Source organism: Mucor velutinosus (assembly GCF_035048745.1).
Source record: "Mucor velutinosus strain NIH1002 chromosome Unknown tig00001544, whole genome shotgun sequence".
NCBI lineage: Eukaryota > Fungi > Mucoromycota > Mucoromycetes > Mucorales > Mucoraceae > Mucor > Mucor velutinosus.
Genome location: NW_027041908.1, coordinates 587,497 through 604,765, shown reverse-complemented (window position 1 = coordinate 604,765; position 17,269 = coordinate 587,497). Strand labels below are relative to the sequence as shown.

At 41.6% G+C, this 17,269-nt stretch overlaps 5 protein-coding genes across 5 annotated transcripts; 1 reads left to right on the top strand and 4 right to left on the bottom strand.

The window, feature by feature from the left end:
* Window positions 1–2,957: 2,957 nt before the first annotated feature.
* POM1_3 (serine/threonine protein kinase, CMGC, dual-specificity) lies at window positions 2,958–6,437 on the bottom strand (the record flags this gene model as incomplete). The annotated part of the gene is made up of 3 exons (XM_064824804.1): window positions 2,958–4,784; window positions 4,875–5,358; window positions 5,416–6,437. The coding sequence occupies 3 exons, from the start codon at window positions 6,435–6,437 to the stop codon at window positions 2,958–2,960; spliced, it is 3,333 nt and encodes a 1,110-aa protein (XP_064680181.1).
* Window positions 6,438–8,778: 2,341 nt separating this feature from the next.
* On the top strand, window positions 8,779–11,093 carry rhp51_2 (RecA recombinase Rhp51; the record flags this gene model as incomplete). The annotated part of the gene is made up of 5 exons (XM_064824803.1): window positions 8,779–8,920; window positions 8,974–9,223; window positions 9,283–9,373; window positions 9,431–10,628; window positions 10,687–11,093. 5 exons carry the CDS (start codon window positions 8,779–8,781, stop codon window positions 11,091–11,093), a joined length of 2,088 nt encoding a protein of 695 aa, XP_064680180.1.
* Window positions 11,094–11,277: 184 nt separating this feature from the next.
* On the bottom strand, window positions 11,278–13,341 carry ATC70_005515 (4-hydroxybenzoate polyprenyltransferase, mitochondrial; the record flags this gene model as incomplete). Its single annotated transcript, XM_064824802.1, has 2 exons — window positions 11,278–12,836; window positions 12,900–13,341. The coding sequence occupies 2 exons, from the start codon at window positions 13,339–13,341 to the stop codon at window positions 11,278–11,280; spliced, it is 2,001 nt and encodes a 666-aa protein (XP_064680179.1).
* Window positions 13,342–13,605: 264 nt separating this feature from the next.
* Window positions 13,606–14,393, bottom strand: ATC70_005514 (uncharacterized protein; the record flags this gene model as incomplete). The annotated part of the gene is made up of 2 exons (XM_064824801.1): window positions 13,606–13,668; window positions 13,761–14,393. 2 exons carry the CDS (start codon window positions 14,391–14,393, stop codon window positions 13,606–13,608), a joined length of 696 nt encoding a protein of 231 aa, XP_064680178.1.
* A 477-nt stretch (window positions 14,394–14,870) lies between these two features.
* ATC70_005513 (uncharacterized protein) lies at window positions 14,871–15,745 on the bottom strand (the record flags this gene model as incomplete). The annotated part of the gene is made up of 3 exons (XM_064824800.1): window positions 14,871–15,082; window positions 15,151–15,283; window positions 15,341–15,745. 3 exons carry the CDS (start codon window positions 15,743–15,745, stop codon window positions 14,871–14,873), a joined length of 750 nt encoding a protein of 249 aa, XP_064680177.1.
* Between the last annotated feature and the right edge of the window lie 1,524 nt (window positions 15,746–17,269).

Here is a 17,269-nt window from a genome sequence, read left to right as displayed (position 1 = left end):
ATCGAACTAAAAAATTCTTCACATGTAAACAAAACGACATGAATTGAAGAGAGATGAACAAATGAATGGTCGTTGCATGGTCAAAAAGAAGGTATTCTACTATAAAGTATGCACATCATTGGAAAGCAAATTGTTGCGGAATACAATGGTGCTGTTTTCAGGGTCCAAGGTGAGGTGAACATGACGAAATTCATCAAAACAACACAAACTAACACGAAACTAACGCCGTGGGGTCTTTTGGTTCGATACTTTCAACAGTGAAATGGTATATAAAGAGGGCAGTTTTTTAGATGGATGAATACTTTACTTTTGTTCTTTTACTATTAGCGTGTAACATCCTTTCGTTTGCATGCTACTTTCTTGCTTTTAGTTATATCGCTCTTCCTTATGGCACCACTTTGTTTCTTTCAAGTCAGGTTTTTTTTTTTGTTGATGGAGGTGTTTTTATGGTGTTGCGTGCTCTGTTGTGTGTGTGAGTTCAACCCATTGGCTTACTCGTAGGTCGCCTGAGCATGTAACAATGTCTTTGGGTTGGTAGTTGGGCCTCACACTAGGTGCGCTATCCATTTGGGAACATTTAGACTCTCACTTTCTCGTAGTTGTTCCTGTGAGTATCATTGCCATTGTAAATGGCTTTGAGAAACCAAGAAGAGTTTTTATATATATATATATATAAATGTGAATGAATAATGTAAATGACAATAAACTATGCCTTTAATCCTCTAAATGCCCTTCTTTTAAAGTCTTGTCATTACCAGTTTCATGTGCAATCTAAGCTACGATAATGTTATGAACATGAATAAGATGTGGAGTAGCATATATCTAGCCAGGTCCTTCAGTTAGTGATTTACTTGATGATAGATGCAATTGATTGACATGTTGCAATTGTAGTAATTGCAATATGGGACAAACTAGTAAATCCAAAATGCAATGATGTGGGCCGGCTGTTACATCAAAGGGGCCTACCCAACCAGCTATTTTAGCATGGAGTTTGCTCAGCGTAATTACTGTGAACAGTAATGATTGAACATTTATTTAGCGATTGCTCCTTAAAAGAAGTATTGACTTTTAAGATCTTCACTGAGCCCAAATGTCATTGTAAAACCGTTCTATTCGAATACTACTGTCTTACAATTAGATGGCTTCGATCTCCAGAAAGGCTGCATATTAACATCTTCGATGAATACAGCGTATGAATCTAATATAATATATACTGTAAATAAAAGTCATAAAGCAAAACATAACCAAATTGAACAGTTTTCAAGCCTTCATATCTTGGCTTGTAGGCCTTTCTGAGCCACCGGAATAACGCCAAACAATTGTACTCGAGTGATAATAATTTCTTGACACCTTTGCTCAACTTTTTGGGGATAAAAAAAAACATGGATGATATTTGACCAAAAACCATGAGGTAACCCTCATGGTTTTCATCAAAAATCAAATGATCGCGTTTTTGACCTTGAAAATGAAGACTTTTACTATGGTATATCTTGAATCAAAATGTTTCTATCGATCCAAAGCAACCTCTGAAATCATCTTTGTGGGACCTTGATATGGAAAATCTCGACTTTTTGACCAGAAACCTCTTTTCATATTTTTTTTAGGTTACTCAAAAAGTTTATTCAAAACATTTACCTTACTTGGTACCATTGGATGCGCCTTGAAAAGCTCACCAAGAAAGCTTAAAGACGCATAGGATGATCACTAAATTTTATATAGTCGAATCTGCCAAAATAGTTCAATCGAGTCGAAAATCTTAAGATTTGGCCAATCTAGAACAGACTATAAGTCTGGTTTTGAATTAATTTTGGCCGGTTGTGCTGGCTGGCAAACTCAATACTCATCTCACCATGAAGGCAGTCGATGTTCCTGATACTATCAAGGAGGAGTTTGCGGTTTGAAAAGTATTACAACTTAGTCTGCGCACGCGTCAATGCTTCTGTCACAACTATTTGTGTTTGGTATATAATTCAATCGCTGGGAATTGCTCATTCAAATTGTAAATGGGGAAATGTTACCTCCTGCTTTGTTTTTGGTTAGATGGTCTCTATGGCAATGAGAGCGTTGTACATGAGAAAAGGAAATAGTACATAGATTCATTTTCATGAAACATATGTACTAAATTGTGGTGGTCGCCACAACCGTATGTTGTTAGCATACGTTGTAGTAGAAGTAATACCATCACACATCATACAATGGCTTCATAACAACAAGAAAAGCATGTGCTCGGATCAAATTAATTTATTGTTAAATTCAGGGTAGTCGAGGTGAAACATATCAATTGTGCAAAAGAGGATTTTAGCCAGAAATTCTTATTCATAGTTTTGCCAGCAAATTGTGATTACATTTGCATTGCGCCCAAAAGCATTAGCGATTTCACAACTGACAGGATCCCAAATCGAAAAGACATTTTGGATGACACAACTGTCTGCTACAGCAAGAGGTGGTGTCGACAGACAGCTTACGCTACGCATTGTCGTGAATATACACACAAAGTTAACAAAGATGCATGTTGACCAACTCAAACCAAACTTGAATTGGCTATTATAACACGAAAGACTAGAAAAATTCATGGTCTAATAATGCTGTCTGAGATTATCATCATATTACTTATATGTAATGAATCTTTACATGTTGATAACAAAGATTGGTCAACACCATAGCTTTAAGGAAGTCCGTATCGCTTAACTCCATTCAGGTCTCATTGTAAGATTATTTTATAAGCACAGATCCACAATTCATTTAGCATCAACACAGTCATTAACCCTAACCAGAGGTGCGAGCTTACTTGCTTGGTAATTGCCGATTTCCTTTCGATTTTTAAACAGAACGAGAAGCTTCAATTTGTAAGTGTACATCTTTTCTTATTTCAAAACATACAGTTCGTTGTCTAGTATTAGGGTAAATATAAAGTAGAAAAAAAGAAGGGGGGAATAAATAAATATGCATTTTGTGATTTAGGATTTGATGCAGCTTCCAGGAACGGCTGGTGGAGCAGCAGCACGGTTGTGAGCCATATGAGCTTTGACTAAATGACCTGCAGCCAAAGCAGCACAGAGCGATAATTCACCAGCCATGACAGCAGCACAGATGATTCTAGCAAGTCTTTGGGCGTTCTTTCCTGGTTCAGTAGGATGAGGGCCACGAACACCGAGCATGTCGAGCATGGCTTGTTGAGGAGGTAGGATGGTACCGCCACCAATCGTACCGACTTCAATGCTAGGCATACTACATGAAATATGCAAATCTTGGTTGTCATTGATGGCCTTCATCAAGGTGATGCAGTTTGAGCTTTCTACATTTTGAGCAGGGTCTTGGCCCGTGGCTAGATACACAGCTGTCAAAATGTTGGCAGCATGAGCATTGAAACCACCAACAGAACCAGCCATGGCAGAACCGATCAAGTTTTTGGAAATGTTCAATTCAACCAATGCAGCAACGGTGGTTTTGAGGACCTTCTCGACGACGGCACCAGGAATAACGGCTTCAGCAACAACAGATTTACCACGGCCTTCAATCCAATTAATAGCAGCAGGCTTCTTGTCAGTACAGTAGTTACCAGAGAGTGAGATGATTTGCATATCAGGGAAATGTTCAGAGAGGACACTGAGTGCCTTTTCACAGCCCTTGGAAATCATGTTCATACCCATGGCGTCACCCGTTGTAGTAGAGAATCGAATAAAGACAAGTCTGCCAGCGAGAGCCACCTTCAATTTTCTCAAACGAGCAAATCTGGAGGTAGAGTTGAAAGCAGCAGTGATGATTTCAGCACCATCTTCCTCGATAAACTTCTTGCAGGCAGCAGCACCGATGATGGATGGGAATTCGATACAAGGGCCACGGGTCATGCCGTCGGCAGTAATAATCGTCGTAGCTCCCCCACCAGCATTAATGGCCTTACAGCCTCTGGCAGCAGACGCAATCAGGCAGCCTTCTGTAGTAGCCATGGGGATATGAATAGAGTCTCCATCAATGTTCATAGGACCAGCAACACCTACAGGAATAGGCATGTAACCAATGACGTTCTCACAACAAGCACCCATCACCTTGTCATAGTGGTAGTTGTGGAGAGGCAATAAACTGGATTCCAAGGTCTTTGTGATGGAAGCACGAGAGACCAATGCACGGCGAATGCTGACAGCACGTTCCAAATCACCCAATACCTTTTCCAGGGCATAGGAAGCCATTTTGCCCTTTTGAACCAACATGATGACTTCTTCATCCGACAGGGATTCGGGTGTCTGTGTGAGTTGCATGCATTCTTCCAAAGAGCGAATCACGCCTTGAACGGCAAAAGTAGATTGGTGTTTGTTGCTGTGCTTGTGATGGTGTTGCTGATGTAGGTGCGTCTTTCTCTCAGCAGCTGCTACAGTGGTGCTGGTGGGAGCTGTGGTAGCAATAGCAGCAGCAGCCTTTGCAGGTTGCTTGGCAACCTTGAAAAGGTAAGTATTCAGGAACAAGGATACAAACAGAGCGAGTGTGATCCACTTTGAGATGACGGGATGTTGAATGTAGACGGTATAAGTCTCTAATAGATAGTCTAATGGCTGGCGGATGCTGTCAGGTACAATGGTCTTGTAGGACGACGATGCAATGTGGAAAGGCAAAGGAGGAAACACTTCTACCAGCAGAGGCAAGCGTCCCATGTCAGATGCACGATGCTGTTCAAGGAGCTTCTGGAGCACATTATTCACACCAGGTTCAACGACACTAACCTGAGGACCTGGCGATCCTTGAAACGTAGTGCAGACCTTGAATAGCTGCATGGCCACAAATCCAACAATCTATAATCAGCCCCATAAAACAAAAAAAAAAAAAAAAAAAAAAGGTGTTTAGCTTGGAACCAATACAAGTAAAACTTGATTTTCACATACCATCAATAGCTTGACTCTACCAATGATAGGTTCATCCGCCTTGATACTCGAGTTATTGTTTGTTGTTGTGCTATCACTAAATGCCTTGACGACGGTACTACGGATGTATTCTGTGCCAGTGGCCTTTGCAGACTTGTTGCTTGTACCGTTGATTTCGCGGATTCTCAACAACTCCAATTTCAGTGCCAAGACTGCTGTATACCAAGTGAACATAATGATGAAATCATAGGCCAACAAGATGGCGCTCAGCAAGCAGAATTCACGCAAACCAGAGATGCCAGACTTGGCACCCAATGCAAGCACAGTGATCTCCATGATACAGTCTCTGGCGATGGGCAAGGCCACTGAGTCGACTGCACGCACAATAGTCTTTCTAATCTCTTGCTTGGTCAATGGCGTCTCTTTGCTGAATTCAAAGACTCTTTTGGTAAGCTTGAAATGACGCTCAAACCCGATGGTAACAGCTAAAAAGGGGATAGCCTCACTAAACAACCGAGATTAGTGGTTGAACTATACTATATCCAGACAAGAGAGTACTCACGCCAACACAACAGGATAGACATCAACGCCTAAAGCATTGACTGTCAACAGAGCAAACATAAAGGAAAAGAAGCCGTTTACAACGACAGCCGTGGCGAGCGTATAGCGTGATCCCATGGAGCGCATGTTCATGTACAAGGACACGAATGTTGTCAGCATCATCACATAACCGCCCAAAATGACAATAATGTCAATGTTATCTGCCATGTCGATCAGCTCCTTGATGCGATACACAATGTTTCTAGAGATGATGAAGGCCCAGATGAAGATGTCTTCTTGATGTCCAGCGTTGGAGAGTGACACAAGATCGCCAGAGGACAGCGTAGACACCTTTTGCTCCCAAGCATACGATAGTTGCTGACGGTAATCAGTGGAGGCATTGAAGGCAAATGAGAGCAAGATGGAAGAAGCTGTGGAGGCGTTCAAATCCAGCTCACCAAAGATGGAGGCAGCCAGTTTGGGATGTTGGTTGATGGATCGTCTCAAATCATCCGAATCAATGGTGTCCTTGTCAAAGATGTTTGTCAACGATTGAGAGAAGCATTCGCCCTGCGCATTCTTAAAGCACAAGGCACTATAGCCAAATTGTCCAACATGATCGTCCAGCAGCGTGTGTTCAATGGTGTTTTGAAAGCGAAGAATAGTAGCCAGTGTGTTTCTGTCAATTACGTTCTTTTCCTGATCCACGATGGAGATTTGTTTAAGTTGAATTTTCACTGCTTCAATCGTGTTGTCCAAGGTTACGTCGTTGCGAGAGAGCTGCTGGAAGCCATTGAGCGTGTTGTTATCAGCATACACAAATGTTGGATACAGGCGGGTGACCGTACCAGAGAAGATGTCAGAGGCACGAGCCAGATTAAACAGGTAAAAGTAGCTGAAGGACGACAAAATCAAGATACCAGCAATCATCTCGATGGGATTGCGAGACGACAGTTTGGCAGCACGATGAATGCCTTTGCCAAAGACACTGGAAATAGACCGAAAGGCGCTGGTTCCAGAGTGATGAGGGAGAATAGATGCCATTTTCTCTCTTGTTTTATGTGTTGTTGAAACAATAAATAAATGAAAACAATAAAGAAAAAGTCTGTTGTTTCTGTTTTATTGTGGGGCAATCCATTAGGCATATAAGCGGAAGGGGTTATTGTGCACATAAGCGGAGCCCTTGCCAGAAAGTGAACACCGATCTTATGGAGAAACAACAAAACCAATTTCGTTTGTAGCACCATGGATTTATACATTTGGATGATGGGGAGCTGTTGACTGAGCTCTCATTATGACTTGCGTAGTCAGCATATGGCAACTACCAGCAGAAACCGCCATGGAAGAATGAGGGAGCCAGTCAGTAAGATGTTTCTCAATCCATGTTATTCATTGTGCGTTGCGTTTATTTAAACTGACAAATCTGATATCATCATCATAACATAATAAGTTTATTATTCCTACACACTTTCAAAACCTCAAAAAGGAAAGAAGTTGACATTACAAGTATTTCGTGGACTGGCAATATTAGATGCAAGGCTTCAAAAGAAAATAGCATGGCTGAGGATAATGCCGTGTAATTTCGCCATCTATTTTCCTTTGGCTTCAAAAGCATCTGGTATTGCGTTGAGTTTGCCAGCCGGCCTCACCAGCCAAAATTAATTCAAAACCAGACTTATAGTCTGTTCCAGATTGGCCAAATCTTAATGATTTTCTACTCGATTGAACTATTTTGGCAGATTCGACTATATAAAATATGATGATCATCCTATGCGTCTTTAAGCTTTCTTGGTGTGCTTTTCAAGGCGCATCCAATGGTACCAAGTAAGGTAAATGTTTTGAATAAACTTTTTGAGCAATCTAAAAAAATATGAAAAGAGGTGTCTGGCCAAAAAGTCGAGATTTTCCATATCAAGGTCCCACAAAGATGATTTCAGAGGTTGCTTTGGATCGATAGAAACATTTTGATTCAAGATATACCATAGTAAAAGTCTTCATTTTCAAGGTCAAAAACGCGATCATTTGATTTTTAATGAAAACCATGAGGGGGTACCTCATGCTTTTTGGTCGATTTTTGGCCATGTTTTTTTGGTCCCCAAAAAGTTGAGCAAAGGTATCATCAAATAACTGCCAGGTGAGATCAATTGTTTGATGCTATTTTGTTGGTCTAAAACGGCGTCTAACGCGAGAAATCACGACTCAAATGTGCCCATATTTTGCTGTATTGAGCACACTTTTGATTAGAAAGGGAGGGAATACAGTATGCTGCCTACTGGTATATAAAGTATCTACATGTATTCGGTTGTGCAACACCGCATAAGAGTCAGATCCATAGATAATATGAAGGGTTTTTCATGTGTAAGTAGAGGGTCAAAATAAAAGTAGCAGTATTTCGATATGACACGCAAGAGCGATCGGTGGCGCGAGCTGCTGCTGCGTAGATTAGTTCATATCGAAGCGAAGCGAAGATAGAGAGCCACCCGAAGCGTAGACATATTCATCATCAAATAGTAAGACTATTAATAAGCTCGAAAGAGGCATAGTTGACAAAACTTTCGAATAGACACTGCTAAAGCCATGCAGATATTAATTGGGCCTATCAAGAAAAGTATGAGCCCAAGACAGGATCCTGTGCTTGATTTGTTTAACTAGGTAAGGGTATACTCTGTTGCGCATGAAAGGCCTTGAAATTGAGCTTGATAGATGCAGATACAAGCATTTCTAAACAGAGAATTTAGATCTGTATGCTCATTCACATATCATCAATGTGATATCTCAACCACAACTGATGGCTAGACTCTTGGATTACTCACAGGAAGCATGGATTACTTGAGTTGTCATTAACAGACGAGATTGAGAACTACTTGTTAATCAAGATTGTGCTCCTATGTAAATTGCTCCCTTCCATTATGGATTTAATCAATCGGTCAGAGACGATTGATAAAGATCCAACCAACCAACATTGGTCTTTTGGGTTGGGGATGCCATTAATGGATTCAAAAAAGCGTAAAGAGAGCAGGTGTAGCACGAAAACACTGATTCTCTCTCTCTCTCTCTCTCTCTCTCCATAGAACACAACAAATCACACAAGGGCAATGTTTTTGCATCTATGGGTCAAGATGCTCAAATTTTATGCTGTACAATGGACCGGATGAATTTTTAAGCTGTAAAATAGACCAGTTGGATTCTTTAAATTTCAAGCTGTGAAATGGCAGGTCTAAAATTTTTTTGCTTCTTCTTCTTTCATGCTTTGTCTTTTTAGACACTAGTGTACCAACTTTTGTATAAACACTCCCATTTTATGTATATAACCTAGATCTACATTCTCTCTATATATTAGCATATACCTTGTCCATCTACTCCATTTACTCTCTTTCTTTCAAAGATGAGTATGAATGCTTCAGCACCCAGTTTTGTACCATCAACAGCAGCAGCCTCAGGAGGCGTATCCAGCACTAACGACAATACCAAGCCATCTCGAAACAAGGACAACAATCCCAAGAACCAGAATGGAAAAAAGCGCCCAAGTAAGTGAATTAGAGATACTACGCACGCGGCTCTTAACTCTCGCATCTACTAGATAAGAAACGCTCTACCTCCAATAATGCGAATCGAGATTACAATCAAGTTGTGTCTAATTTGGATGATTTGAATCTTGTTCAAGTAGCTCAACGCACAGGTGGATCAACAGACAAAAAGGGACGAGTTTCCTTGAACCATTTGCTTAGCTTTTCTTTTCCAGAGAGACAGGAAGCTCCAGCAACCTCACATCGAAAGCCAAAAGTAACGTCTTATCAGCCCTTCAACAAGGAGAGATTTATCAATGCAAAGTAAGTTGGAAACATCGCTATGTTGAATTGGAGGCTTACCTTCATTCGACTGTATATAGCTTTCGGTTCATGCTGAATCCTACTGGAAATTACATTTACCAGTTGGCAGATCCAGACATTAACTTTGACTGGGATACCATTGAACAAGTGGTAAAGTATACATTTGTAGTGTGTATGTGTAAATGAGTTGCTAATCATGTACAATAGCTCATCTCTTCAGCAGAAGCCCAATCATGTCCCATTTGTCTGTCGCCTCCTACAGCTGCTCGAGTGACCAAATGTGGCCACATTTACTGCCTGCCCTGCATTCTGCACTATCTTGAATTGCGTGAATCCAAGAAGAATTGGCGCAAATGTCCCATCTGCTGGGACTCCATCTATGAAGCTGATCTCAAGCCAGTTCGCATCATGAAGCCCTATGCTGTATCTGACCATGCATCAAATGTGACAACATCAATGACAGCAGCATCAACATCAACCACACTGAGCTGTGGTGTCACTGACGGTGATCGAGTCGACATGTTATTGATGCAGCGATCCAATGACTCTACGCTGGCATTCCCACTTTCGGATACATGGCCATTACCGTCCAATGTCACTTGCAACTACATGAAGCCAGACACGCCATTGATACCTTGGCATTTTACGCCTGGAGCCATGACATTTGCTCGATTCATGCTGGCCAGTCCAGACTATTTGCAAAGAGAATACAACAGAGATTGCGTTGAATTGAATGATGCCATGAGTGATGCAAAGGGGTGGGGTTCTGCGGAAGAAATGCCGTTCATTGAAAAGAGTTTGGATCAGATACTGGCAAAAATGAAGCAATTGAAGCAACAAGAGACCAAAGAGCTGGAGCTGGCTATTCAGACATCGGATATGATGTTTGAAGCTGTTGCAAAGTATGCAAAGAAGCATGGAAAAACACCATCCACGCATCAACCTCCTGCACAGACAGCAGATCTAGCAGACAAGGCAAAACAAGTGCCTGAAGCCTATCGTCAATACCAGCTCTCGCATCAAGCCGGTGAGGACATCAATCTGGATCAAGCTGCATCTACCTCCAACATCACCTCAACACCCATTGCATCTCATCAGCGTCATAACAACAATAACAGCAACAACACGCCTGCTACCGATTTCTACTTTTACCAAGCCGTGGATGGACAGCACGTTTACTTGCATCCTCTTGACATCCGCATCCTGAAGCATGAATTTGGGGAGTATGACCAATTCCCTCGTCAACTTCAAGTGCAAGCTACCAGCGTGCAAGAATCGACATTGACAGAAGATTTGCGCAAGAAATGCAAGTATCTTGGTCATTTACCACTTGCTTGTGATGTCACATTCATGGAGATCAATGTCAAGGATATCGTGTCTCCCGAGACGATACAAGTCTATAACCGTATGTACCTCATAGATATGTGAAATGATAGTGTTCTGATGTGTATGTGTTTTTGTAGAGGAATTGGTGGCTCGAGTAAAGAAGAGAAAGGACAAGGAACGCAAGGAGGATCAGAGAAGAAAGCAAGCAGAAAGCAAGCAGAAACTGTTGGTCGTGAAAGAGCAAGAAGCTGAGCGCCACATGCTGGAAAATGACCCATTTTTCTCCATGTACCGACCTGCCATGACAGCTGAAGAGAGCGAAGAGCAACTGTCACAAGCATTGAGCGAGTCTGCTGCCTCTTCAGCACTTGAAGAGGACCCCGTCATTCCGTCTGCACATGCAGGTGGAGGGCCACGCACTGTATGGGGGACACGCCAAGTGATGTCCAGAGAAGAGGAGCTGATGATGAACCAGACGCATGATTGGGCGGATCACATTGTCATCAACAAGAGCCATAGAAAACGAAGAGGCAGAAAGCATTGAGTCATTTGCATTTTTTAGACTGATGAGGTGGTGCAATAAACCGTGCAATCATTTGAAGTACCATTCAACATTATTCGCGAATGTGAGCTTCATCAATACATGTAAAAAGTGTATTTGATTTTATTAAATTGTGTGAGGAGGGGGAGGGGAGTGGCCTATAATATACTGTATATATGGTGATTTTTTAAAGATGGATAGCATATGCAGCCATGGCCATGGCCACAAATGAAAACAAGGTGAGCGTCGTGGTCTTGGCTGCGTCAGATGCATTATTGGATTTATCCAAACCAGTAGCTCTGACCTTGCCTCCCACACTGTCTTCATGCACACCCTCTTCATCTTGGTTTTCGTTGACATCGATACCCAATGCCTTTAAATCCGCCAACGTTTTTCCTTCAAGGGCAGCAGCTTTCACCATGCCTTGACCTGGATAAAGCACATCCAACAGCTTATGTATCTGATCCTGGGGTTCTGTCAGCAGTTTCCAAGTGAAAGAAGAGTTCATTTGACCACGTGGGCAACCGGTATTGCATGTATGGTAGCAATCATCCTCTGGCCAAGCAGGAGGCTCTGAAGCATTGGGATGAGACCAACCCAAATCCAAATCACAGTCAGTATAAGGTTCAAACTTATCAGAGCCGTAGAAATCGATTAAACCAGCAATGGCACCAGTCCAAGCAGCATTGTAATCCTGAGTCACCTCGGAGTATTCATAGTTGGAACGATCATCGTACCAGGTATCATCGATGTTGGGTCCACCTTCCACAGCGCCGTACAGAATGAAGCGTTGCTCGGTTTTGGAATCCGAAAAGTCGCCTTCGACCTTGTCTTGGAAATCACCACGCATAGGATAGTCAATGTATGAGTTGTAAGAGGACTTGTGGTAGGGCTTGGAAGGATAGTTGTCACCGAAACCAACAACCCAACTATAGCCGTAATCACCCAATGCATAGTTGATCTGTTGAGTAGCAAACGTGGCCATGGCTTTGGCTTCGTCTGTTTCATAGCCAATGGATTTAGCAAACGCCAGCATCAAGAAGGCGACATTGCCCGAATAACCAACAGAACCCCAATGCTCAATGTAAGCAAGGCCACGTGGCGTGAATTTGACAATTTGGGTAGGGCTTCCAGGCAAGAACTGGTTAAAGTAGTCCATCGCGTTCTTGTAAAATTGACCTTCCTTGGTAATAACGTAAAGCAGGACGTGAAGAGCGCCACCCTTTTCATCCCAGGAGTACTCGGGCCAGGATTCTGAGGATTGAGTATACCATTTCTTGGCCTCTTCCAAGTAGAAGTCTTCTTTGGTAGCAGCATACAACCAGGCAGCACTCCAAGCCAACTCATCTTCATAGCGAGTAGAGGGATACCAGAAAGCAGCCCATTGGAAAGCGTTTTGACGGGAAGTGACATAACTACCAGGATGATCAGTAGCAAACTTGTACAGACGTTTGGCGTGGTCCACAAGTTTATCAGCATAGGCAGCATTGTGCTTTCTCCAAGGAATTGAAATAGCAGCCAAAGCAGCACTGTATTCACCAATAATTTCGGATGATGGGTTATCAGGAGAAATGTAGTATGCCTTGTGAGGAAGGCCGGTAGGCACCCATTGCTCGTATTCTTCAGGAGGACCCCAATAGTTGAAATCAACATCCAGCTCGACTTGCTTGGAGATGGGCCCAATAGCAGATGTACCCAACTGACCCACAATGTAGGTGTCATTGTAATGTGCATTGGTGATAAAATCTAGATATAAATTTCCGCATTACTACACTTGACAGTCTCGACGACATACGGATATATATTTACCTGCTCCCCACTTGAGTAGTTCAAGGCCTTCAGCCAATTCGTCCACTGAATTCATTGCATCTTCAAACATCATGATATTGAATGCTAATTGAGTGACAGTCCAGCCCAAAGGTAAACCCCATTTCATGGTGTTGGCAGCCTCGTACCAACCGCGAGACAGATCTTCACCAAAATCACCAACACAGACTTTGCACGAATCTGATCTCCAGGCCATACGTTGGTATGGGAGCACACCTGACTTTTGAGCATGATAGAACAAGTAACTCTTGTGCAGTACCTCGGCATAATTATACTTTGGCTCTGTCGGAGCGACATAGGGTCCATCCAGAGGATCGCCAGGTGGGTGCATTAAGGGACTATCAGCTAATGGATTTGCAGCTTGTACATTTGAGGCAAGTAATACCACGGCAAATGAAAGCCATGACGCATGATAAATCTTCATTCTTTGAGACTATAATGTGAAATCTACTGTTTGATTTCGATGTGGATTTAAAGGAAAAAAAAAAAAAAGATGAAAGAAAAATACAACAAATCGATGAAATCAACATTCTTATTAGAAATGTGTTTTTTTTTCGGAAACATATACAACATCAACATGCACATTTCAAACCATGAAACAATGAGACTGAACGGAAACTTTACAATGGATACCGGGATTTTATTATTTATATGTACATTTTTATTTTGTTTTTATATAGTAGACTTGTTAATGAGCTACGCTAACTTGACGTACAACACATCTGGAAATGTCCATCAGAATTCTTGCTGCCTATTAAAAAAAAAAAAAAAAAAAAAAAAAAAAAAAAAAGTTTAATTTTTTTTTTAGCCCTAAAAACTCAAATGAAAATTTTTTTTATTTACCTCCAATACTTGATTTTCCTGTTGCTTGGATGACAATGCGTCTTCTTTTGAGGTGTATTTCTTGTTGTATTGTCTCTTCTTTCTGGGCTGTTGTCGTTGCTCTAGGCGAGCCTCTTCTTCATCATCTTCATCGTTGGAAGAGGCAAATGAAGCCAATGTAGCGGCGGCAACTGAAATGTCGTCCGTCGTAGCAGCAGCAGCAGCAGCAGCAGCAGCGGATTTCTTGGTTCTCTTTTTGTTAGGGGTAGAAGGAGAGGGATAGCTGGATTCTCTCTTGATACCAGAGTTAGTAGACGTAGGGCTTGGGTAATAGTATTGGGGATGATATTCGGCTTGATGAGGATGAGGTTGTGGAGGATGTTGCTGATAGTAGCTAATGTTGCTATTGCCATTACTACTGCTATTGCTAGGAGCAGCAGTAGTGGGAGGAGGAGGGAGATGGAAGCCAGGCAATGAGGAAGGAGGAGGAAGGATATAGACTTGTCTGGGATTGGGAGAAGCAGGCTCGTTCATTTTAGGGCTATTATAAAAGTCAAATAGAGCAGAAGGTGGAGGCAATTTGTTTGCTGCTGATTCAATTTGTTGCTTATGATCTGATTTAAGTGTATTTGAAGCTGTCAAATTAGAAGACATTGATATCTCTGGTTTCCTTTCGTTTTGTTTAATTGATAGATAACGCTCTTGTTTATAGTGATTCCTTTTCTCTATTTATTTTTCTTTTACAGAAAAAAAAAAAGGAAAATGGAAGAAAGAACAAAGAAAAAGAGGTTAATCGTTTGCTGCCAATTATTTGAAATTATATAAACAGAAAAAAAAAAAAAAAAAAAAAAAAAAAAAAAAAAAACTTTATTATGATGGAATTCGCCGTTTCAATTGAATAGGTTCAGTTTAAGGGATGCTTCCACCTTTAGCGAACCCTGCGCATTTTGTTGTGTGTCGAATTGCTGGCTGTAGCAAACATCTGACTACGGAGCACCTCAATTTGATCAAGTGGAAGGGTGTGGCATTTGTTGGCACAAGCATGCTGGGATGAGTAACCTCCACAGCGATAGCAGCTACGTAATGATTTAATAAAACAATTATATCATATTAGACGTTAAAACAAACTACTCACAATTCAGTACCACACTTGCACCAAATGGTAAGACATCCGGCCTTAAAAGAGGGCACAGTCAACATGAGAACGAATACAGCATTGGATCCTCTACCTACTTTTCTTTCAACAAGGTACTGACACTTTGGACATCGCGTCCAAGATTTCTCCTTGGCCGTGCGCAATGTCTGCTTCAATTCCTCTTCATCATCCACAATCTTGATGACTCCTATAGAAAAGGGAAAAAAATTTGTTTGGTTATACATCATAATGGTGTTGCACAAAAATAAAAAATACCTGGATGCCAGGGACTTTGACAGGCAGTGCATACACCTCTGCGGCACTCATAGCATTCAGCAAAAGTGCATTTTTTTGTCAACTCGATATCTGCATCAAAGACAGCTTTGCAATCCCCAAAAGGACATTCCACCTGCATTTGATCGTTAGATATCATGTGTTCAATTCATCATACTGATATACAACAAACCTTGTTTTTAATAAATGTCTTTATCGTAGCAGTTGTCCACCAGTCATTTCGCTGCTTTGCGGTAAAGATGTTCCGGATAGCCTTTTCAGATACAAAGAGAGCTTCACAATCAGTGCTAGGACATTGAATGTACTCGAATGAATGATAGCGGGTGTCGTTCAAGGCGGTTTGATAGTAAGCACGAAGGCAGATATCACATACAGCATGATCGCAGCCATCAGGTTTCATGAGACTTGGAGAGGGACAGATCTCAAAGCAAATGACGCACGATTCCAGTTTTCGTTTGCTTCCAATGGGTTCGCTCGATGAGCGAGTTCTTGGTATAGATATACCAAGTCTTCTTTGAGGTTTAGCAGCACGAGTATGAGGTGTGGTGTTATTACCACCAGCTTCAGTGATGTTCATGTTGTTAAAAAAGTCCACCAGAGAAGACATAAAAAAGCAGGTTGTAGTATTTCAATCAAAAGATAGACAATGGACAGAGAAAGCAAAAAGAAGGGTGAGCTATCACTGATTTTGCCTTCTTTTTATTCCTCTTCTATGAAGGTGTGATTCTCACAATAATTAATCATTCGAGCCATTGTCTGTAGTGCTGAACGTTTGCTTCGCAGGATCTCGTATTGACAACATAAAGCTTAATCTATCCTATCTATCCGTGTAGCTGCAACACTACCATATGCTGTTGGCTTAGTACAAACAACCCATTTCTAGTCAAATAGAACTCTTGTAACCTCATGTTTCATGTTATGAGAGAATACACTTGCAAAAATGATGCCATTCAAAATAAAGGTTCTGGCTCAGGAGGCCAACATGTTTTTGCCACTGTAGACTCCAAAAGGGGGGGTAGAAACCCCGATTTTTCAAAGAAGTATCGTAGCTGCCCAGTTGAGGTCTTATTCTGTAAAACAAACACAGGGAAGCAAAACTTATTTAATAGAAAAACAGGTTGAGTTGGCAGATGAACGAAAAATAGCGTCCAAACACTGTTCTTTTCAAATCGCTGTCGTTACACTTTCCTCGATTAATTTCTGACAATTAACGTAGCAACTGAATATGTTTAGCAACCCCTCCCCCGCAGTAAACGTATAATTTTCCTGAAATGAAGTTTCTCTCATTAACAGAAGGCCTGAAAAAGCTGAGAACCTGTACTGATAGGATGCGCAGCACAACTGCAAATTTTAGTCGAACGACAACGGAGCAATGAGCTGGAGGTCGGCTTTCAAACTTCCTATGAATACGTAGCACTATACAAGTATTGCCCATGGCAGAGCTCATACATGGTCTAAAAGGAGCATTTTCTACTAATATGTGCTAAAATTCACTCGTTAAGCTTCAATTATCGCCTGCGAAACACTCACAAATGACCTGTAACTGTGAATCTAGCTCTTCTATGACGCTCTACAACTGTATCAAAGAGAGCAACTCATATACGGGCAGACAGCGTACCTGTACTGCCTCTCACTGCTCGAGACTATGCAAAACGCAGCTACTTTGAAAGAATGGAGCAGCGATCTCTCGTGTTAGAGGCCGTTTTAGGCGACCAGACTAGCACTAAGCAATCTCTCTCGACTAGCAGTAGCTGTCTGACACCTTTGCTGATTGATGTAAAATCACTAATCATATGAAAGTTTATGCTTCGGATGATTCTTTACCTTCGCTTTGCTTCGGTGAAAACCAATCTGCACAGCGGCAGCTCGCTCTACCGATTGCCCTTGCGTACCTTATCATAATACTGCTACTTTCATGTTGACCCTCCACTCACACATGAAAACCCTTTATATTATATGTGAATCTGATTCTTAAGTGGTGCTCTACATCCATATACACGTAGCTACTTCATATACAGGCAAACAGCAGACTGGTATTTCCCCTTTTTGGTCTTTAGTGTCGCTGATACAGCAAAATCTTGGTGCATTTGAGCTGCGTTTT